Source organism: Callospermophilus lateralis, chromosome 12, assembly GCF_048772815.1.
Source record: "Callospermophilus lateralis isolate mCalLat2 chromosome 12, mCalLat2.hap1, whole genome shotgun sequence".
Lineage (NCBI taxonomy): Eukaryota > Metazoa > Chordata > Mammalia > Rodentia > Sciuridae > Callospermophilus > Callospermophilus lateralis.
Genome location: NC_135316.1, coordinates 70,498,141 through 70,521,435, shown reverse-complemented (window position 1 = coordinate 70,521,435; position 23,295 = coordinate 70,498,141). Strand labels below are relative to the sequence as shown.

Genomic DNA, 23,295 nt, shown 5'->3' with positions numbered 1-23,295 from the left:
AAGCTACTATATTGACTCCTTCTCTGGAAATATTCCAAAATTTTTCTGCTTAATAAGTTGATGTTAGATGTTTCACTTACCAATCCATTGGACATAGTATAGTTTGATCTTCATTGATTAATCGTTAGACTTATTTGTATGACACAGAAGTAGAAACATCTCAATAGCGTAGATTATGCCATAGTATTTGCTTTAAACATGGCTCTGGGGAAAAGTTGATGCCATCCTTTTATACATTTTTTGATCCCAGACTAATTAATTTTATTGCTCAAGTGGTTATTTAAGCAGCGTGTATTCATTTCTCTGTGTTTGTGTGATTTGTGTGTAGATTGGAAAAAATATATAAAATGTGATTGAGATTATCATTTAACATTTTAGGACAACAACTTTTTATCTGAGTATTCATTTATATGATTAAATAAAACTTTTATTAGCAGTTAGGTAATTATAAATATATATCACTGATATGAAACACTTTTTACATTTGATTGTTCCAAGATTGTTAGCCTTCAGTACCCTTAATTCTAGTTTAGTTTGTTCTACAATATTTTCCTCACATAATAGCTGCACTTTGATGTGTATATATTTTGGCCTGAAATTAGAGGTGTGACTTACGAGGGAAATTTTTTTTTTCCTTCAGCTCCTATGTTCTACACCTCCTGCTGCCCCTATCCTTTGCCACCAGTGTTCTCAGGTCCTGCTGGGGGGACAGAGAAGATCAGAGGTGAAGGGTAGAGATGGCAGAAAGCGGGGTTGGAGCAGTGGGCTGGAGGTAGGGTAGGGAGCATGCAGAGAAAGATCAAAGGTGGATAAGTGGGAGGGGGTTGGGGGTTGATGGGGAGCAGAAAACATGGTAGTTAGAGGGAAATTGAAAATATATTTAAGAAAATAATTTTTAAAGGTCTAGGGGTGATTAATATTTGGATGATTAAATTTAAAGTAAATATAGTACTTGATTTATAATTTGTTGCCAGTGTGACCCATATATACACAGATAAAATTTAAGATTTGCCATGCTGTATAACCTGTAGGTTATCTATTAAATTAATCACTGACAAAACTTGATTTTCATTGTAGATCAAAGACCAAGCTCACCAATTCGACATCAGGGAAGGAATGACGAGCTTGAGCGTGATGAAAGAAGAGAGGAACGAAGAGTAGACAGAGTGGATGATAGAAGAGATGAAAGGGCTAGAGAGAGAGATAGGGAACGAGAACGAGACAGGGAGCGGGAGAGAGAGAGGGAACGTGAACGAGATCGGGAAAGAGAAAAAGAAAGAGAACTAGAAAGAGAGCGTGCTAGGGAACGGGAGAGAGAAAGAGAAAGAGAAAAGGAGAGAGAACGTGAAAGAGAGAGAGATCGCGATCATGACCGAGAGAGGGAAAGAGAGAGGGAGCGAGACAGGGAAAAAGAACGGGAGCGAGAAAGAGAAGAAAGAGAGAGGGAGAGAGAGCGAGAACGGGAAAGAGAGAGAGAACGGGAACGAGAAAGAGCAAGAGAAAGGGATAAAGAACGAGAACGTCAGCGGGATTGGGAAGAAAAGGACAAGGGACGAGATGACCGTAGAGAAAAGCGAGAAGATATTCGAGAAGATCGCAATCCGAGAGATGGACATGATGAGAGAAAATCAAAGTAAGAATGATGTGAATCAATTTTAGAAAGTTCATTTCAGTAAAGAATTCATAAGTTTCATTTAATGCTTTTCAGTGTTCCCTTAATTTTCTATTAAATCTTGTCTTCTCTTTTTGTGTGTCAAATTTATTATATACAAATAAAATGGTGTAAATTCTTTAATTATCTAGAAAATAATTTTTTATTTTATATTTTAATCCAGGGTCTATAATTAATCTGTAATAATTTGTTTAGAAGCTGGGTAATATATAAAGAAAACAAGCTTATTTAGCTCAGAGACTTGTGTGTGCATGATCAAGCAACCCTACTTGTTCAACATCTGGTGAGGGCTCCCTTGGCTGTATTAAAACATGGTGAAGAAACAGAACAGGCCAAGTGAAAGATTGGCCTGGCTCTGAGCCAACTCATTCTGTGAGACCAGCATTAATCCCTTTCAAGGGCAGTGCCTTCAGTGACCTAATCATCTTGCATTAGGCCCCATTTCTTAGAGGTTCTGCTACCTCAGCACTACCACATGGAGAACCAAGCCTCTAATACATGAACCTTTGGCGAACAAACCACATCCAAACCATAGAATACTCTTTCTTATTTCCTGTGCATTTTTTATGGCATGTGAGCTTTCTTGACTTGTTATAGACTTTTTTAGGAGGAATCCAACATAAAAGTGATAGTGAACTTGTGTCCCACTACATCCTCTTGATAACTAGTTAATGATGATGGCTAGTCACCAAGAGATACTGCCTGAGTTTCTTATGCTTGTAAATATGGAGTCACACCTCTAGGCTACAGGAAACAATTCACAGTATTATAGGACCTAAGAATTCCTATAATTGTTGTGTAGCTAGAAGATGAGAGATAAGGAAGTGTCCTCTCATGCTGTGAAGATATATAGTAGGTTATTGGGGCCAAAAGATATTTTCTTGGCATCTCATAGAATATATCTGAGGGCATTTCCTTCCTTCCTTCCTTCCTTCCTTCCTTCCTTCCTTCCTTCCTTCCTTCCTTCCTTCCTTCCTTATTTCTTTATTTTCTTTTTCTCTGTCTCACCTCTCTCTCTCTCTCCCCTCACCCTTCTCCCACCTTCATCAAAAGAAATTATTTGTTTAGGTATTTGGGAAGTTGAGGGTTAGCTTTGATTTGTTCTGATGTGGCTCTAACCACATCAGATGTTATTATAGGAATGATATCTCTCCACTGTTTCCCTCTGTGCTGACTCTAGTCTCATCAAATTTGTCTCCAAATGATGCCTTTGTTAGCCTTAGAATTGTACCTACTTTAGCAGTCCTCTTTGTATTGGGGCCTCATTGATTGAGGAGTAGACAGTTCTTGGCTAAGCCAGTTCCATCATTGCTTTTCTGAATTATTGGCATACAATTCAGCACCAAAGTGGAACCTCGGGTGGAGAGTACATTATAATAAATTTTGGTTGCAAATTAAAGAGCAGAAAGTGACTATTAGGGCCAAAAGATATTTTCTTGGCACTCATTTTGCTCTTTAATCTGCAACCAAAATTTACTGTAATGTACTCTCCACCTTACTTTCCTGCTTCCCTCTCCCCACATATTAAAAGTTTTACATTAAAATGAGCTTCAGAGATACTTCCTTTATCACATGTAGGCAAACATACATAATATTTTCTTCTCTCTCTGACTTTTACATCTCTCTATCTTCTATAATTATAATTCTCAAATCTTTATGTGTCTTTTCTCCACTTCTCTGCTTTGATTAGTATTTTTTTCATACTTCTCATTTCTGCTTATAATAAGCAACAGTTTTTCTGTTTTTTTTATGACTAATTAGCCATGAAAATCCCAAGAGTTGGGTCTGACCCTAGAAACTTAGGAGTCAAACAAACCAATAAGAAAAACTAGTTAAATAATATTAATATCTTAGTTGTTATTTATACTTTCATCTCAGTAGTTTGAATTTATCCAGCACTTTTAAAAAGTTATTTAGGTTTGCTGCATTACCATAGTATTCATTTTACTCTAATTTTGTTTCATAAAAATAATTATGAATCATTTTTATCATACTTCAAATATTCACTTTATTCTAGTGTATCAATCAACTATTTCTTACTGTATTAAATTGTCTCAAAAGTTAGTCGTTTAAAACAGCCACCATTTATTTGCTTATGATTCTGTGGATGAGTGATTTTACGTGGACTTAGCAGAGTATATTCTGCTGGTCCTTCTTGAGATAACTGTGTTTCTACAATTGACCTGACAGTTCAACCGTACCCAGATGATTCAAGGTGTCCTTACTCACATGTCTGGCATTTGGGGCACCTTATTTGTCCTCCATTTGACTTTTCATCCTCCAGTAGTCTAAATTTTGTTTTTGTGTACAATAATAGAGCATATCTGGAAAGCAAAAGCAGAAGCTGTAAAGCTTCTTGGGTCCTCTCCAGATTTGTACAGTGTAACTTTTACCATATTCTCCTGTCATGTAGCAAGTCACTAGTCCTGCCCAGATTTAAAAAGTGAGGAAGTAGGCCACCAATTGATGGTGGAAGCTTTGGATAAGGACTTGCACAAGCTGAGGAGTTACAGTACTCCTGGGACTGCCTTCTTCACTTGGTCACTCAAAAGAAACTGTCCCAATGGATGTGCTGCAGCATCGTTTTCAACTTTTGACTGTAATGTTTATAAACAAACAATGTTGATAAAAAAGAAGTAGTCCAAATGTAACAAAAATGTAAGAAAATACTGGAATAATTTAAGAACCAAGATGAATAAATCAGTATTTATTTTAAACTCAACTAAGGAAAAAGAAATATAATGAATATATGAATTATTTACTTATCACCAAGCAAGTGATTTTAATTCAAAGAAGGTAAAAGGAAGTTATTTTTTACAATGTACAAATAATATGCCTGGCACTGGGCTTATGACATAACTAATGTATACTTCACTGCAGTTTAATGAGCTATTTTCTCCCTAACTTCAGATGACAAATTAAGGAACTTACTTAAGGCTGCATAATAAGTAATGTGGCTATAAATTGAACTCATAGCTTTTTTATTCCAAAACTAATACTAGATTTTCTTATCTGTTTTCCCTGCACAAAGTAATTTCTATATCATAAGAATGTAAAATTGGTTAATGTTTATATTAGAGGGTACATTAGTTTATTGATTTCACAAAACTGTGTATTATCATTTTGCAGTATTTAAATATGGCAATTTTCACTTGAATGATTTTCCATGAATAATGAAAGAAAGAAATGTTGCCATATATTTTAAATCTACAATTTGAAGTATTAGCAAATGAAGTAATGAATCTTTATTAAAGATACCAAATACCCTTTGTATGATACAGCTTTGACAATATTGCTTTCCTATAATTATAAGTTATAGTAAAATATACTAATAAAAAACATAGTAAAGAAATCTTCACCCTTTAGAATTTTATAAGGTGTATTTGTTTACCCAATTTAGGAAGCGCTATAGAAATGAAGGGAGTCCCAGTCCTCGGCAGTCACCTAAGCGCCGGCGTGAACATTCTCCTGACAGTGACACTTACAACAGTGGAGATGATAAAAGTGAGCACTTTTTGTTTTCTGTGTCTCTGTATTCGTACTCATTTACTATGAGACCATTCTTTGACACTGATTGGAACTGACAAATTAAGATTTTTTAAAAAGTTTTCTGGATCTACTGCCTCTAAATATTTCCTTATGTGATTAAAGTATGTTTGAGAAGTATATCATTTATCATAATGGCATTGTCTTTTCCTACCATTTGTAGTTAAATCCAAATAGTAGGCTTTTGTCTATCATTTGAAAAGTTTTCAGATGAAAAGTGAGAGATTGTCTAATTGTAATGTGCAGTGTTTATTTACCTGGTGAATATGTGATTATTTTTCTCTTTTTGTATAGATGAAAAACACAGACTCTTGAGCCAGGTTGTACGACCTCAAGAATCTCGCTCTCTCAGCCCATCACACCTCCCTGAAGATAGGCAGAGTAGATGGAAAGAAGAAGATCGTAAACCAGAAAGAAAAGAGAGTTCAAGGCGCTATGAAGAGCAAGAACTCAAAGAGAAAGTTTCTTCTGTAGAAAAGCAGAGAGAACAGACAGAAATCTTGGAAAGCTCAAGAGCACGTACACAAGACATGATTGGCCACCACCAGTCTGAAGATCGAGACACATCTGATCGAGCTCATGAGGAAAATAAGAAAAAAGCAAAACTTCAGAAGAAACCTATCAAGAAAAAGAAAGAGGATGATATTGGAATAGAGAGGAGTAACATTGAGACAACATCTGAAGATGGTCAAGTCTTCTCCCCTAAAAAAGGACAGAAGAAGAAAAATGTTGAAAAAAAACGTAAAAGATCCAAAGGTGATTCTGATATTTCTGATGAAGAAGCAGCCCAGCAAAATAAGAAGAAAAGAGGGCCACGAACTCCCCCTATGACAACCAAAGAGGATTTAGTTGAAATTTCCAACGATAAGGATGGTATGCTAGAGGATCCTCAGAAGAAAGAAGATACAGCCTTTAGTGACTGGTCTGATGAGGATGTGCCTGACCGTACAGAGGTGACAGAATCAGAGCATGCTGCCTCTGCTGCTACTCCTGGTAGTACCCCTTCTCCTCTATCTTCTCTTCTCCCTCCTCCACCTCCTTTGGCTAGTGCCAGTACAGCTGCCTCTGCTGCTCTTGCCTCTACTCCTATTACTGCTGCTACTGCCTCCTCCACCTCCATTTCCACCTCTGCAAACCCCACCAACACTACCAGTGCTACTTTTGCCAATGAAGAGTCACACAGAAAATGCCATAGGACACGAGTAGAAAAAGTAGAGGCACCTCATGTAACCATAGAAGATACACCACATCGAAAGCCAGTGGATCAAAAGAGGAGCAGCAGCCTTGGGAGCAATCGGAGTAATCGTAGTCACACCTCTGGCCGTCTGCGCTCTCCATCCAATGATTCTGCCCATAGAAGTGGGGATGACCAAGGTAGTCGAAAGAGAGTGCTGCATAGTGGTTCAAGAGATAGAGAAAAAACAAAAAGTCTAGAAATCACAGGAGAGAGAAAATCTAGGATTGACCAGTTAAAGCGTGGAGAGCCTAGCCGAAGTACTTCTTCAGGTAATAAAATTGAATTATGATCTAGTCATTGTTGCCTGTGTTAGTATATTTTATACAAATTGTAATGCTAAAGTAATGCCTAGTTACTTTTTATACATGCTTTTTAATGTGATGGCTAATCTTTTTTTTTTTAATTTTGTGGAACTTGGTGTGGGAGGAGGCTTATTCATCCCATTAAGAAATCATCGTTTATTTTCATTATCCCTTTAAAATCTCATCCATTATCACTTTAAGACCAATGTTATAATAGAGATACATTCAGTGCTATTAACAGTTTAATGTTAGGATTTTAATGATATGATTTGGTGAAAAGGCTCTCTACTCCAGTCCTATATCAACATTTGCAAATGTAACCTTCCTGCTATTCTTTCTATAGCCAGTACTGCTCTTTTTGCCTCAGAAAATAAGATAGGAGAGTAAAGAGAAGTCAAAGAATTAAATACATATTAATATCTAACCATTTTATGTACATATTTCAAGATATTTTTGTACTGGAAATAGACAAGGAAACCTTTTTTTTCTTTTGGTACTGGGGATTGAACCCAGGGCTGCTCTCCAACTGAGCTATATCCCCAGCCCTTTTTGATATTTTATTTTGAGACAAGGTCTCACAAAGTTGCTAAAGTCTAGCCTTGAACTTGTAATCCTCCTGCCTCAGCCTTTTAAGTTGCTAGGAATGATTATAGGTGTGCACCACTGTACTCTGCTGACAAGGAAATTTTTTAAACATACTTTGATTAACCCCTTGAGAGAAATTAGTCCCTAAAATGAGTTCTTTGTATATGTATGTAGAGAAATGTGTATGTAGAATGTACAGAGTATATAGAACATTGAAAATATTGAGAAAATATATTGGCAAGTAAATTGTAACTTTAAAAGATTCTAAAATGAAGTAGTTTGTTTCTGTTTACTGTTAATTTTTGTATGTGGCATATTTATTATAGATCGCCAGGATTCAAGAAGCCATAGTTCAAGAAGAAGTTCTCCTGAGTCAGATCGGCAAGTCCATTCAAGATCTGGGTCTTTTGATAGCAGAGATAGGCTTCAAGAAAGAGATCGATATGAGCATGATAGAGAGCGGGAGAGAGAGAGGAGGGATACAAGGCCAAGAGAATGGGACCGAGAAGCAGATAAAGACTGGCCACGGAACAGAGATCGAGATAGATTGCGGGAACGGGAGAGAGAGCGAGACAAAAGGAGAGACCTGGACAGGGAAAGAGAGAGACTAATTCCTGAATCTGTTGAAAGGGACAGAGATAGAGATAGAACTTTTGAGATTTCTTCTCAGATAGAGTCTGTGAAACGCAGTGAAGCAAAACTGGAGAGTGAACATGAAAGAGACCTGGAAGCTGCTTCCCGAGACACTCTAACTTTGGATAAAGAAAGAATGGATAAAGAACTGGGATCTGTGCAAGGATTTGAAGATATGAATAAAGCTGAAAGAACTGAGAGTGTGGAAGGTGAGTGCCTCACCCTTTTCTCTGTTAAAAACAGATTAGACATCTCATATGCTCCATTCCTTTTCCAATTTCATGTGAAGTAAATATTTTCTTTTGAAAGGCAAATTTCATTAGAGAAAGTAGATTCATAAGGAAAATTCCTGTGATACTAAAATATGTCTTTCCCTTTAGTACAAATTTGGGTTAAAATAATCCTAATGAAATAAAAGAAATAGTTCTTGAAATAAAAAGTGAGTACTCTAGATAGGGCAGAGGGATGGGAGGGGAAGAGAGGGAGCAGGGGGTTAGCAATGATGGTGGAATGTGATGGACATCATTATTTAAAGTATACGTATGAAGATATGAATTGGTGTCAACATACTTTATCTACAGAGATATGAGAAATTGTTCTCTATATGTGTAATAAGAATTATAATGTGTTCCACTGTCATGTATTCAAAAAACAAAATCAATTTAAAAAAAAAAAGATCGAAGAATGAAATAAATGAAATATTTAGTTCTGTTTATGCCCGACCATTGAAACATTGCTTAGGTACAATGTCCACAGATTTTGAAGAATAACCATCACATCCTTTTTCTTAAATATTAAGAATAAAATAAAATCACAAAAATTGATATTTTAGTTCAGAGAAGGATTCACATAACTATTAGAGGTTCCTCTTTTCTAGGCCAACTGAAAACAAATATATGAAATAATAAAACTTGCTAAACTGCATTAAATATATGAAATAATAAAACTTGCTAAACTGCATTTAATGGCAGATCAAGTATAGAGCCCTCCTGGCATTCCTCAGTCCTAGAACAGGAATGCAGAGAAGTCAGCATGAACACTTTGGCCCAGTCTGAGCCAGTCTTGGCTCTGTGGAACCTCACTCTATTCACTACCACTTTGCTAGATAAACTGACTTTTATTATCAGGTTAAGGAGACTCCAGCTTCAATTGTAGGAGCGCAATCACAGTGATTAGTTTAGTTATATTCAGTAATGTAAAGAATCTGAGGTAGACCTGGGCTCGGTGGTGCACTACTATAATCTCAGTGGCTCAGGAGACTGAGGCAGGAGGATCTTGAGTTCAAAGCCAGCCTCAGCAACTTAGTGAGGCCCTAAGCAACTCAAGAGAGACCCTGTTTCTAAATTTAAAAAAAGGGCTAGGGTTGTGGGTCAGTGGTTAAACGCCCCTGGGTTCAATTCTTGGTACCAAAAAAAAAAAAAAAAAAAAATCTGAGGTAGAATTGTTTTGGTCAAGCCAAATTGGAGCTGGGGGAAAGGTAGATATATATATAAAACAGATGGCATACTGAGATATCTAATCAGATAACTAAGAGATACAAGGATCTACTTTTATAAACTATAGGCCAAAAGCTATCATGTGGCAGATACAAATAATAAAAAAAAATTACTGCTTATGTACTATCTCAGAATATTTGCCTACAATAAACTAGACAAATTGATTCATGCCTTTCCTTTCTGTATCCCTTTTTAGTACCTGTTCTTCCCATTTCCGGATAGACCTTTGCACTTACATCATCTCCTCCTTACTCAGACTTTGCCTCAGTTATTTTCTCTATGAAGCCACCTGTGCAAAAGGCACTTTCACATTCTTAACAGCACCTTGTTTGTTCATCTTTTATAGTATTCCCATACAGTATTGTAATTTTTTTTATGATTTTTCTCCCCATTGTACTGTACTCCTTTTTATCAATAGCTGATGAATGAAGATGTGTTGTGTCTGTACATGTATACCCCACATCTTACTTCTTGGTGAATTATAGCCTAGGTTAATAGGGATAATGGCCCCTCTGAGAATTCTCCTGAAATTTCTGCCTTCCTAAGACTCTCCATTTCTGGTATCAGTTTTTGAATCATTGTTCTAACATAACCTCCTATTTCTAAGAACTAAGATTATGATTTTTTTGTTTTTAATTTGCCGTGACAGCATTTGGCCTATAGTAAAATCCACGACATTTAAAAACAGATTAGACATCTCATATGCTATCTGTTATACATATTTTTGTTCAATTTGACTTAAACATTTCTACTGTTTGTTTTTTTTTTTCATATTATGTTTTCATCTCAAGTTTAAGTATAAATAGCATCGTATCATGAGCCGTGATTCTGATGGAGGCCCAACCTTGGGATATATTGAACTAATTATTATAATAGCTCTTGTGTGTCAGCGTCCTTCATTCCTAAAATGTTACCATTTTTTAGTTGTAACTACAGATAATACAGCATAGACATTTAGAGGTAAATCATCTGCTGTATGATATGTGTGTTCACTTAAAATAGGAAAATGATTTGTATAAGCTTAAAAATTTAAAAATGCTGTTACATTTATGTTTAGATACATATTTATATAACCAGTTATTAAAATGGGTTGTCTTAGAAGTGAATTTGTGGGGATATAGGGAAATTTTTATAGAATTTAATAGAACAAAAAATTATCAGAATGACTAGAAACATTTTGTAGCCTCAAATTTTATTTGGTGCACATTCATACTTATGCACCATAGTGTTGCCATTCGAAAGTAAGGGTTTTAGATTCCATAAAGTATATAGATTGCCAGTAGAAACATTGAACATACTTAGTAATTTGGGGAGTAAACTTCTAACTAACTCACCAGGAGACAAAGTTTAGCATACATACTAGTTGAGAAAAGTAGAAATACCAACAAAAATATTTTTAAGTTATATTATAACATTCTTCTAAAATTGCATTCATTAATTAGATGAAAATGTTGGGATAGGGAAGAGAATTAATGATACTTCACATTTTTACTTCACCGCTAGAAAGTTCTTTCTATAATGAGTGAAATATCATGAACTAAGACTTAAGTTTAAAATATCTTTTTAAAGTAAATTTGCAACGAACCAGGAATGTGGTAGCACACACCTGTAACTCCAGCTACTCAAGAGACTGAGACAGGAGGATCTCAAGTTCAAAGCCAACCTGGGCAATTTTGTAAGAACTTGTCTCAAAATAAAAAGGGTTGGGAATGTAGCTCAGAGGCAGAATACTCCTGGTGCCTAGTGGTTCAATCTCTAGTTCCACCCCATCAAAAAAAAAAAAAGCAAGTTTTTTTTAATAATGAGTTTATTCAGCTAAAGAAATTATTACAGTCTTTTGAAGTTAGAAGATTTTTCTGATTGTGAAAGTTTTATTGTCAAAAATTAACACAATATACATAATCAATATTAGTGTATTAGTGGTATCTTTTTATTTTTGATATTTTAATTTAACCTTACCTGATAATTGCTGTTCGGTTTGTGTTCTTAACTACTAAAATAAATTTAGTTTTATTTTTTAGTTTACTTTTGAAACTATGAAGTGTTTGACTAGTTTAAAAAGATAGCTTTCTGTTTAAAAAAATGCTTTTCACATTGTTACAGTGTGTACAGCCTTTACATTTTTGTTTGATTTAGGCATCCCTTCCCTTAAATACTTTTTTTAACATGAAATGAATTTGTGTATTAGCAGGAGATGATGAATCCAAGTTAGATGATGCACATTCATTAGGATCTGGTGCTGGAGAAGGATATGAGCCAATTAGTGATGATGAACTAGATGAAATTCTGGCAGGTGATGCAGAAAAGAGAGAGGACCAACAGGATGAAGAGAAGATGCCAGGTAATCATTTGTAGAGGTAGTATTTGAGCAGTCTTTATAACTTCTTTCAGTTTTCTAAATTCAGTAATTATTATTTTTATTTATTGTACTTATACATTGCCAGAGCTTACTCAAGTAACTATTCCATGAAACAACATTCCTTGACATTATCATTCAGTTGTATCAGTTTGTTTCTGAGTACTCCCAACCTTTTTTGTTTGTTTGTTTGTTTAAATAATAGTAAGGATCTGTACTGGGTCTGGCTATGTAAAATACAAAATTTTTATTTTTATTTTTCTCTGCTCGTATTTCACAAATTTTCATACTAATGTGGAAGATATAATTATTATCTTTGTCATTTGTTGGTATTAGATATTTCTAAATAGAACATTATTATATTTCTTCAGGCTATTTCTTCTTGATGAATTATTCACTCTCACTGTTAATAATAGTCACTGTCTGATTCTTAAAGAAATTTCATAATCAATTATTTCCTCTATAATGTATGTATGTGTGCATACAGGCAAACTAAATATGCTCCTAGATTTAATCCTTGATATGATTCTGGTACCAAGTTTCAAAATATCAGGCCTTATCTTAGTGAAATAATGGAGTTCTTTCATTGGTAATCTCTCATTGAATTTATAAATGAGTTATTTTGTAGGGTTAGCTTACCTGTTTTCTTTTGGTGGAGAGTTTTAAGATTCTAAATATTTATTTTTATGAGAAAGCTGAAATTTTAAGAAAATGACTTTATTTATTTATGAGTTAAGGCTGTGCTTACTTGATTTATACAGTCATCCCTCCATATCCATAGGAGATTGACATCATGAGCTGCACACAAAATTTGCAGATGCTCAATTCTCTTATATAAAATGGCTCAGTATTTGCATGTAACGTATCCACGTCCTCCTGTATGCTTTAAAACATCTCTAGATTACTTCTGATACCTACTAAAATGTAAATGTGTTATAGTTTGTTGCTAGACTGTATTGTATAGGGAATAATTATAAGGAAATAAAAGGCTGTACATGTTCAATTCAGACTTTTCTATATATATATATATAATATACATATATATATATTTTATATATATATATATATATATATATATTTTATCTATAGTTAGTTGAATCCATAGACGGTTACCAAGGACCAAATCTATTTCTCTGTAGTTAAGGCTTCTTTATTTTTTGATGTAAAGAAAAGTATTATTCTTTAATTTTTTACAGATCCATTAGATGTGATAGATGTGGATTGGTCTGGTCTTATGCCAAAACATCCAAAAGAACCACGAGAACCTGGGGCTGCACTCTTAAAATTCACACCTGGAGCTGTTATGCTAAGAGTTGGGATTTCTAAAAAGCTGGCAGGTTCTGAGCTCTTTACCAAAGTCAAAGAAACATGTCAGAGACTTTTAGAAAAACCCAAAGGTAATTCCATTTACTTTAACTATGTAATGTCTGTTGTAACTAGTAGGATGCTGTTGAAAAGAATTCTGTTTAGTTTTCATGTAGTACTCCCACTATAGGAACTTCTTTGTTGGTTTTTGGTTTTTGGAGCAATCATTTATATTCATTAATTTAATCTTCATGGTCAAAAGTCCTTAAATTTTTTTGAGGAAAATTTAATTCTACAGAGAAGTTGCAAAAGTTGTAAAATAAACTTTCTGTATCAAAGTTTAATAGAGGGCTTACTTAATGGTGACTTAAATAAGACCTGAAACTATGAACTGTTTGTAAGAGGAGGGTTTGATTGTTGCTTAACAGACCTCTCCTAATTTTTGCTGCTGTGATGGTGGTGTTACAGAGCTGAGGCCTTCCGAGAAACTGAGGCAGTGTAAAGACCTACTTTCAAGCCCTTGCTCTTGTGATCTAGTCAGAAAGATTTCAGAAATGTTGCTTAGAGTAATAGGAATGAATTTACTAAAGGGAAAAGAGGGAAAGTCTATTGACAGGAAAAGAGGAGAAGAGGACACTCTTAAGAGAGAGAGTGGGTCCTCTCAGAGAAGGACAATGTGCCTCTCCTGCATTCCAGTTTTGTTTTGTTTTGTTTTTAAGATAGAAGAGAGAGAGAGACAGAGAGAGAGAATTTTTTAATATTTATTTTTCAGTTTTCGGTGGACACAATATCTTTATTTTATTTTTATGTGGTGCTGAGTATCGAACCCAGCGCCCCGCGCATGCCAGGTGAGCGCGTTACTGCTTGAGCCACATCCCCAGCCCCCTTGCACTCCAGTTTTATTGGGGACCCCAGGGAAGTTTCCAGAGAGCCTTGCGCAGGTCCACCTCTTGACTTTTGACTGACAGCAGGGTGACATCATACTTTCAAGTCTCCACTGTCATGGCAGCTCTAGGTCACTTTGGCCCATGCTGAGCAGTTCTAATTGGATTCTTAACCATACATTCTTACAGATTTTATGGTTAGGAGGAGCTATCCTTATCTCCTAGAGTTTCAGGATCTGGTCACAAAAGTCTCCTTCAGGGTAACATGGATTCCTCTTATCCACATTATTTTGGTTCTGCATTTCTCCTGCAGTGAACAGGTAGTTTGCTGTGGAATGTGACATAGCCTGTTCACTGAGGCCATGCAGGGCTACAGGTAAATTGCTTCTTGAAACAGAAAGCATATAAGGGTCAGCACAGTGGTCCCAATTTATAAAATGATTCTCTTAACCTTGTGTTCCTACCATTTATGTTTGTCTGTTCCCTAACAGTGATACTAGAGAACTGATAAAGGATGCTGAATGTGTATTTCATGTGGAATGGGACTTAGTTTTGTTCATTACCATATCAGTGTCTAATTTTCTCTTTATATACTACTTTATACTACTTATGCATTGCATATACCTATGCCTGTCACATAAAAAATACCCAGTACCTGTTTGCAAAATAATTGATACCCATGTTTGTATTCATTTCATCTATTTCAGTGCCCCAACACTGAAGAGAGTATATCTTCATGCCATATATAATTTTAAAAACTGAGATAAAACAGAAACAAACTTAGGTTTAAAGCAGAAAACTGAACATGGGTGCTAAAATTGAACTTGCTTTCATCTAGATTTACTAATTGCAATATGGTTAAGTTCTTCTCAGTTAATCTTTCCCAATTATTTTGTACCCTTTGTTTTACCTTTAGTTTAGTCTGTGTTTAGTTTGTCAAAACCATGAACAGACTGGAAGTTTAGCTATGTTATAATCTAAAGAAGTTTACAGGAAAGCCAGCTTTAGCCACTTAGCTAAGAAGGCTCTAAGCAACTTAAAGAGACCCTTTCTCAAAATTAAAAGTGGGCTGAGGCTGTGGCTCAGTGGATAATCACCCCTCCATTCAACCCCCCCCCCCCAAAAAAAGTGTACTGGTTTCCTAGTCTTTTACATATGTAAAAGAAAGTGTTTTACATCTTGTTGTCTGAAAACAGAATAAGGATAGCAAGGATGCCAGTAAAATCTGTCCTACTGGGTTGGGTTTTAGCTCAGTGGTAGATCACTTGCCTACCTTGTGTGAGGCACTGGGTTCAATTTTCAGCACAATAAATAAATAAATAGTCCATTAGCAACAACAAAAAATTTTTTTAAAACATCTGTCCCACTAGGCAGTTTTCAAAAAAGAATGTGGGCTCAATGCAGATTTCATTTGTTTGTGATTATAGTAGAATGGAGAATATTTGTGTGTGTGTGTGTGGTGTATGTGTCTAAGTCCAAATGCCTGTGGGTACTGTGTGTGTGTGTGTGTGTGTGTGTGTGAGTGAGAGAGAGAGAGAGAGAGAGAGAATGAATCATCTGAGGAATCCCTTATTTTTTTCTTAAAGTATCTTGGCCCAACTATGGAGATTCTGATTCTGTAGGTCTGATAAGTATATTACTAAAAAAAATTCTCAAGTGATTCAAGTAGACATCAGAGTGTGGGAACCAGTTTTGAGTTAATTTACATTTATTTATACTTATATACCTATCAACTAGGTACAGATCTCTTAACTGTGTTGCATGAAGGTAGTTTCTTGGTAATTTTCTAATTTCATTGCTTATATTTTGCATTTCAGAAAATTCAAATGAACTGTGTAATGCAGCTTCTTTCATTCTGTATTAAATTTATCCTATTTGGTTTTACCTTAATGCTATTTACTGCTTTCTTTTGTGGAGTCTAATAGCAACCTGTTTGATCATGTCTTAGGAATAGAGGCAGTACCTAATGCCTTCGTAATAATTCTTGGCTACTCTTTTATTTTGATTACTGACTGGTTCTGTTTTGTTATTTTTACTTCCTTTTGTCTTCCTTTACTTCCTTTTTAATACAATAAATTTTTATCAAATATTTTCTTGATTCTGCTTTTTGTTAAGTGTTAAGTGTTTTCTCCCTCCCTTGTATGTTGTGACTTAAAATTGTCTTTTTACTAATTTAATACATTGTCTCAAGTTTTTGTAGTAACTTAGAGGTAGTCTAACATCTAATCATTTTCTGTCAGCTGATTTCTTAGAAGTCACATCTTGAATATTATTACATTTGAATCTTGCTATTATACAGTGCTGAAATCTATAATTTTAAGTTGTAGTTGATGGAAGGCAACATACTGAGTTTTATTTCAGTAATTCTGAACTTGAACTTTTCTTCTCAGTCATAGTCAGTAATCAGTGTCTACATTCTCCTCCCCATGTTTGCTTTTATCTTAAGCAAATTTAAAGCAGCTATCAGAATATTTATTTTTGTTTAAGTCAGCCACATACTATATGTTGAAGGTTCTTTGCAGAGAATATGTTGCCTTTGATATAAAATAATTTTCACCAATGTTGCTAACTTTGATAAGTCATAGACTCAAACTTAAGCCATTGATAACACTTTCCTACTGTAGGAAAATTTAATGCATGTTTATTTGTATTGAAAGATGCAGACAATCTTTTTGAGCATGAATTGGGGGCTCTCAACATGGCTGCATTACTACGAAAAGAAGAAAGAGCAAGTCTTCTTAGTGATCTTGGTCCGTGTTGTAAAGCACTGTGCTTCAGACGGGATTCAGCAATCCGAAAGCAGCTTGTTAAAAATGAAAAGGTACTATTATTTCCTTGGAAAAAATACAAAGTAAATAGTATAAATGTCATATTTTTCATTTGATTAATTTAAAATGAGAATGCAGTCTCAAGTATTGTTATAAGTTTGATGGCCTAGACTTTTACACGTGTAAAGAAGAATTTTGCCAAAATGTATAGTACTTTTACTTTAATAACAACTGATTAATGGTTGTTTTGAAAAATAATTATTTGTTGTTCAAAATTTCATGCATAAAAATGTTGAAAATATTCTTTGAATAAATATTTTGCATAAGTGAAAAGCTTTGTTAGAGAAGCAGACATATTAGAAATTTTTTCAAATGGAAGATCAAAAAACAAAAATTCCCAGATAAAGAGAGGTGAGGATATTTATAGGAAGAGTGTTTATGAAATTGTCGAGTTGGAAGAGAAGGAAATAAATGGAAGTTATTAAGTTTAAGCATTTGCTTCAGAAGAATAAGAATTGAAAAGTAAGAAAAATAAAGTAAGTTTAGATATAGAAGGGAATTGAAAACATCTTGGGCTTTTTAAAGTTAATAAACTGGCCCAATAAAATCCTTCACTTATCAAAAAAATAAATAATAAACTGGGAGTTTTATTTTGGATGTGGGTGTGGTAGGCATGAATAGTATGATAAAGAAGCTAATCTTAAAAAGTTAGAAAAATATTAATAACTTTGTGCTGTTGATAAAACAGATTATCTTGGATGTATACCATTACTAAAGAAAAGGCTCTTTGATTCAAGAAAAATACTCAGGTTTTTTGGGAATGATCTAATTTATGAAAACAAGATAATTATCTGAAAACAGATAATGCAGAATAATAGGCTTTTAAAAAATCAAGTTGAGACTATATAATTACCAAGTCTTCTCCACTTAAAGGCTACTTCAAAATTACTTTTGATAATTGTTTTAATCATTCTCTGTTGCCCTTCCCACTTAAATAATGCAATTTATATCTCCTTATTCTTTTGTCTGGATGCCCATCTCTCTGCAGCCTTTCTCAACTGAACATTTCTCTGAGAGAATTAGGCTTCCCATGCCCTAAACATGTGTGGAATGAATCACTTTTTATATTACACACCTAAAATGATAACCAGTTACCACCATCTCCACTATTAAATTGAGAACTATTATTCACATCATTTGCTTTGGGGTTCAGATAAGGAATGTCAATTGAGAAAGACAGTATGGTTTACAATGTCATTAGAATCCTACTGCTTTTTGGGGGGTGGGTGGGTATATGGGATTGAATCCAGGGGTGCCTAACCACTGAGCAACATCCTCAGCCCTTTTTGTATATTTTATTTAGAAACAGGGTCTCGCTGAATTGCTTAAGGCCTTGCTAAGTAGCTGAATCTGGCTTTGAACTTGCAATCCTCCTGCCTTAGCCTCCCGAGCTCCGGGGATTACAGGTGTGCTCCATGTGCTGCCATCTTTTTATAAAAAGTATTTTATAACATTTGTTAGTTCTTCTAACATGCCATGGTGCTTGTCAAAAATTGTAATAACCAAAAATGCCTCTGAAAATTTCTCATGAAAAACTTTTGTTCAGAACCTTATAATCCTTCAGTATAAGGCACAAGACAGTTAACATTTGACACATTATAAAAAGTTTCAATGGCACATTATAAATGTCTTCAATGATCCATCTAAAGAAGATATTGCAGATTTTCACATTATTCAGTGTTAAAAATATCAGTACAAAAGCTAAAAGAAAGAAACATAGCTAAAAAAAATTATTACAGGTTCTAGAGAGCCTTATTCAAAATGCTAACAAAAAACCTTTAGGTTCTATGATTATGAAAAAAAGTACATAACAGGACCATTTATCAGGGTAAGTAGTAGTCTCTTGTAAGATGACAAAAGTGTAAACACTATTGACCCATATATTGGTATCATTTCTTTTTAGAAAAATGAATTTTAAAGTTTCTAATTTATAGTGATCCTGGGAGAAATAGGTGAAAGATACAAAGAGAGCACATTAATTTGTTACCTAGACTGACAAGGCAAAAAAGAAAATACAAATGATTAGTATCAGAAATGGAAACAGGGATATCACTACAGATCCCACAGAGCGAGCGGAGGTAGTTTGAGTGATAAAACTTTTCTATCCTGATTGTCATCATGGTTATATGAATCTCAGTTACTTGGGAGGCTGAGACAAAAGGATAATTAGGTGATAATTATGATTAAATGTATGCACATAAATGTGCATAAAAGAAATGGATTGCATTCTATAAGGCCACAAACTACCAAAAGTTACTCAAGAAGTAATAGATAACCAGAGTAGTCTTTAATCTATTTTTTAAGTTGAATTTGTAGCTAAAATCTATACCTAACGTAATAGTTAATGGTAAAGATTGTAGCAAGTTCAATAGGGCAAGAAAAAGAAAGAGCATACAGATTGGAAAAGAATAAATAAGGCTGTTTGTATTAGTAAATATAACATGATTAGCTATGTAAAAAATTTCAAGGAATTTACAAAAAACAATCCTAGAACCAATAGAGTTTAAGAATGTCACAGAAAACAGTTATTTATTGTACAAAAACAATTATAGCAATGAACACCTAGACACCAAAATGTTAAAAACAATTCATTTTATGGCTCTCAAAAAGTGAACTACTTGGGTATAAATATAATAAAACACATTCAGGATCTATGTTCCAAAAACTATAAAACTCTGATTTAAAAAGTCAGTGAAGACCTAGAGAAACATCATGTTCATGGATTGTAAACTCAATATTGTTAAGATTATTGTTCTCACCCAAATTGAACTGTAGATTTAACACAACTCCAGTAAAAATCCAAGTAGAGCAGACAAGCTGATTCTAAAGTTTACATGAGAAGTTAAAGTTAATAGCCAAAATAATTTTTCCAAAGAAGAATAAAATCGGAGGATTTGAACTACTCATTTTCAAGACTTATTATATAAAACTATAGTACTTCTCCATGTATGTACAATGTCAAAATACTCTTTACCGTCATATATATCTAAAAATAATAAATTAAAAATAAATAAATAAAACTCTAGTACTTAAGATAGTGTGATACTGGTAAAAGAATAGAAATTCAGGTTAATGGAACAGAGCCAAGAGTCCAGAAGTAGACCCACACAAATATGACTGACTAACAAGAGTAGGGAGGAAGCTGGGTACGGTGGTACATGTCTATAACTCCAGCAGCTGAGGAGGCTGAAGCAGGAGGATCCAGAGTTCAAAGCTAGCCTGAGCAAAAGCAAAGCACTAAGCAACTCCATGAGACCCTGTCTCGAAATAAAATACAAAATAGGGCTGGGGATGTGGCTCAGTAGTTGAGTGCCCAAGTTCAATTCCTGATGGTGGTACCACCACCAATAATAATAATAATAATAATAATAATAATAATAGAAAGGAGTAAAATAATTTGGATTTTAAAAAATTGACCTTATATTTTGAGATAATTGTTCTTCTACATTTAAAACTTGTTCTGTGAAAGAGAATGAAAAGAAAACTTAATCAGACAATTCTTTCAAAACATATTCTTACAAAAGGTATGTATCCAGAATATATTAAAAAGAGATATTGTCAAAACTTAACAGTAAAAATCAGCAACCCAGTTTTTAAAAACAGGCAAAGGATTTGATTGGACATTTCACCAAAGAGGACATATGGAGAGCTGTTAAGCTCATGAAAAGATGTTTAACATCTTTAAATGTAAATTTAATACATGACCTAGAAATTCCATCACTAGGTATTTGTCTTAGGTGAAAACTTAGTTTTTCAAAAAGTAATAGCAGCTATATTCATAATCTCTAAAAACTGAAACCAACTCCAGTGTTTTTCAACTGGATAATAGATGAACTATGTCATAATTCATACAATAAGTTTACTAATTGTCACCAAAATGTATCACACTATTAACGGTTAACAAATGGATGAACCTCAAAGATATTATGCCGAGGAAAGGAACTAATCTCTAAAGGTTATAAACTGTATTCATATAATAGTCTAGAAAAGACTGTTTATAGAGGATATATCAGTGGTTGCCAGAGGTTAGAGCTGGAAAAAGTGTATGAATATGGGGCTGGGACTGTGGCTTAGCAGTAGTGCACTTGCCTAGCTTGTGTGACACACCAGGTTCAATTCTCTGCACCACATATAAATGATAAAAACATTCGTTTTTTTAAAAAGTGTATGAATACAAAAGGGCAAGCAACAGAGGGAGTTTGAGTGAAAACTTTTCTGTCCTGATTGTCGTCATGGTTACTCCACATACCTCAGCCTTGTAGAACTAACATAAAAGGTTAATTTTACTGTATCACAACTTACAAAATAAAATGTTTTATAAAAAGAATATAGGTGTGTGAGGTGCCACTGTGTGTGCTTGTAATCCCAGTTACTTGGGAGGCTGAGACAAGAGGGTCACAAGTTCAAGGCTAGCCTGAACAATTTAGCCATACCCTGTCTCCTCATAAAATTTAAGAAAAGGGCTGAGGATGTGGCTCAATGGTAGAACACTTGCCTAGCATGCACAAGGCGAGGCAATCCTCAGTAACATACACAGACACCTACACAAGGAATACAAATGTGAGCCAGGAACCATTATAATTTATATTTGAGGATCCTAGAAAAGAAGAGGAATAGCAGCATGCTGGTAGTATTTAGATCTTACCATTATTTCATTATGCACATAGTTAGGGATGACATAACAAAATTTTGCGACAATAACTTTAAAAAATGCTAATGTTACTTTAGGTTACAATAATATATACATTTTAGAGTGTGGTAGTACCTCATACATTTCATGACCAACTGTCTTTTAAAAGAATTATTCAGCTCGAGAGCCCAGAAAAACAAAAGGAAGAAAGCCATAATTCTTCTCTTCTTTGAATTTAAGTTTTGTCAAATAAAAATAAGATTGAATTAGGGTATAACTTCATAGAAGAGATTTTATTCATTGCATGAAGAAAATAATTCCATTCAATAATAGAATTTTCAGTGTATATTTTTTTCTTTTTCTGTCATTAGAAATGACTGAACTGGTTGGTTACTTGTAAGGAACTGTTGAGGATTTCTGCATTAAAAAAGAGATAAAACTAAGTGCTCTCTGAAGCTTTTTTTCTTTTCTAGGATTCATTGAGTCTGAAACATTTGTAATTTTGCTTTTCAATCCAGTAAAGTTATTTAATATCCATTCAAAATTAAATATATTATAACTTTGATATTTTTGGTACAGGTTAACCTATGTATCCTTTCTATTATCAACTAGTAATGTACATTTTTTTCCCATTATTTGTTTTTGTTTTCTCCAAATAGGGTACTGTAAAACAAGCTTACACGAACGATCCAATGGTAGACAATGAATTATTACGATTGAGTCTTCGGTTATTTAAGCGGAAGACTATTTGCCATGCTCCAGGACATGAAAAGACTGAAGATAATAAACTATCACAGTCCAATATCCAACAGGAACTGTGTGTGTCTTAAGACTGAACTTCAGTATGACATTTGGTACTATCTTCCTTCAGCAGTACATATTCTTTTTTCAAAGTTCTTTGGTTTTGACAAACATTATTAGTGACAAAGGCAGAAAAGATTTATCAGTCATGAAGTAAAGAAGAACTTTGACCTTTAGAGACACTAGTTTTGGCTAACTTAAGATTTTACATTAATTTTTATACAGTACTTGATACTCATGCAGAATAATGTGAAAGCATCTAGATTTAGTAGTCTGTACCTTTTGTTAAAACTGAAGATTTTGGAAAACGGTCGTCACTGGTCTTCCAGCTTATGAATATTTTTTATGAAATGGAACCACTGATTTATATTCTGGATCATCTATACAGAAACTATGATTTTATCAGAAACAATGTTCATCAAAGTAATTGCACACATTGTGCAACACCATGTCGTACAGAACATTTGAAAGGGAATGCTGGTCTAGCATAGTGTGTTTATAGACAAATCTCTAGCAGGAGGAGGAAGCCAATTTTTTTTTTCCTTTTAAAAGTTCTAGAAAAATTACTTCATGGGTCTTTGATTTTTTTAATATGTGTGCATTGTTTGAGTGTATATTGGGTGTCCTTGTATTCTGAATGTTTTTTGTTGTTCGTTTTCAGAGACTGTGTATTATTTTTATTTTTAATAAATGTACCTTACCTTTTCTTGTTATAGATTTACTTTGCTCTTCATTAATCTTATTCCTAATGTTCTAAACATTTATCATCAACATTACAACTTTGTGCTTCAAATATTTTTCTGCTTGTGTCATTATTGGACAATTGGGCATAGTATGATAAGGTTTGAGGATGTACTTCAAATATTGCTAGTACCCCTTGAAGCAAAGAGTAGTTCATAGGCTTAAAAACCAACCATTATATTCTTCAATACTATAACCTTTAACCCATTATGTCCCATCATCATTTATACTGGACACTTATAAAAACCTATAAAATCTTATAGGATATGTATAAAATAG

At 34.2% G+C, this 23,295-nt stretch overlaps 1 protein-coding gene across 6 annotated transcripts in view; it reads left to right on the top strand.

Moving 5' to 3' along the window:
- The window catches only part of Zc3h13 (zinc finger CCCH-type containing 13), an 81,531-nt gene extending 58,463 nt beyond the window's left edge, over nucleotides 1–23,068 (top strand). For 2 of the 6 annotated variants that reach the window (XM_076872095.1, XM_076872094.1), the window contains exons 12-20: nucleotides 641–724; nucleotides 1,078–1,633; nucleotides 5,073–5,176; nucleotides 5,513–6,724; nucleotides 7,669–8,184; nucleotides 11,660–11,812; nucleotides 13,024–13,224; nucleotides 16,674–16,837; nucleotides 22,134–23,068. In XM_076872095.1, the coding sequence (XP_076728210.1) occupies nucleotides 641–724; nucleotides 1,078–1,633; nucleotides 5,073–5,176; nucleotides 5,513–6,724; nucleotides 7,669–8,184; nucleotides 11,660–11,812; nucleotides 13,024–13,224; nucleotides 16,674–16,837; nucleotides 22,134–22,304 (3,161 nt within the window). In that variant the 3' untranslated portion in view covers nucleotides 22,305–23,068. The remainder of the gene's footprint in view (nucleotides 1–640; nucleotides 725–1,077; nucleotides 1,634–5,072; nucleotides 5,177–5,512; nucleotides 6,725–7,668; nucleotides 8,185–11,659; nucleotides 11,813–13,023; nucleotides 13,225–16,673; nucleotides 16,838–22,133) is intronic. The other 4 variants (XM_076872097.1, XM_076872096.1, XM_076872100.1 and 1 more) reach the window with 4 other exon arrangements.
- The last annotated feature ends 227 nt before the right edge of the window (nucleotides 23,069–23,295 follow it).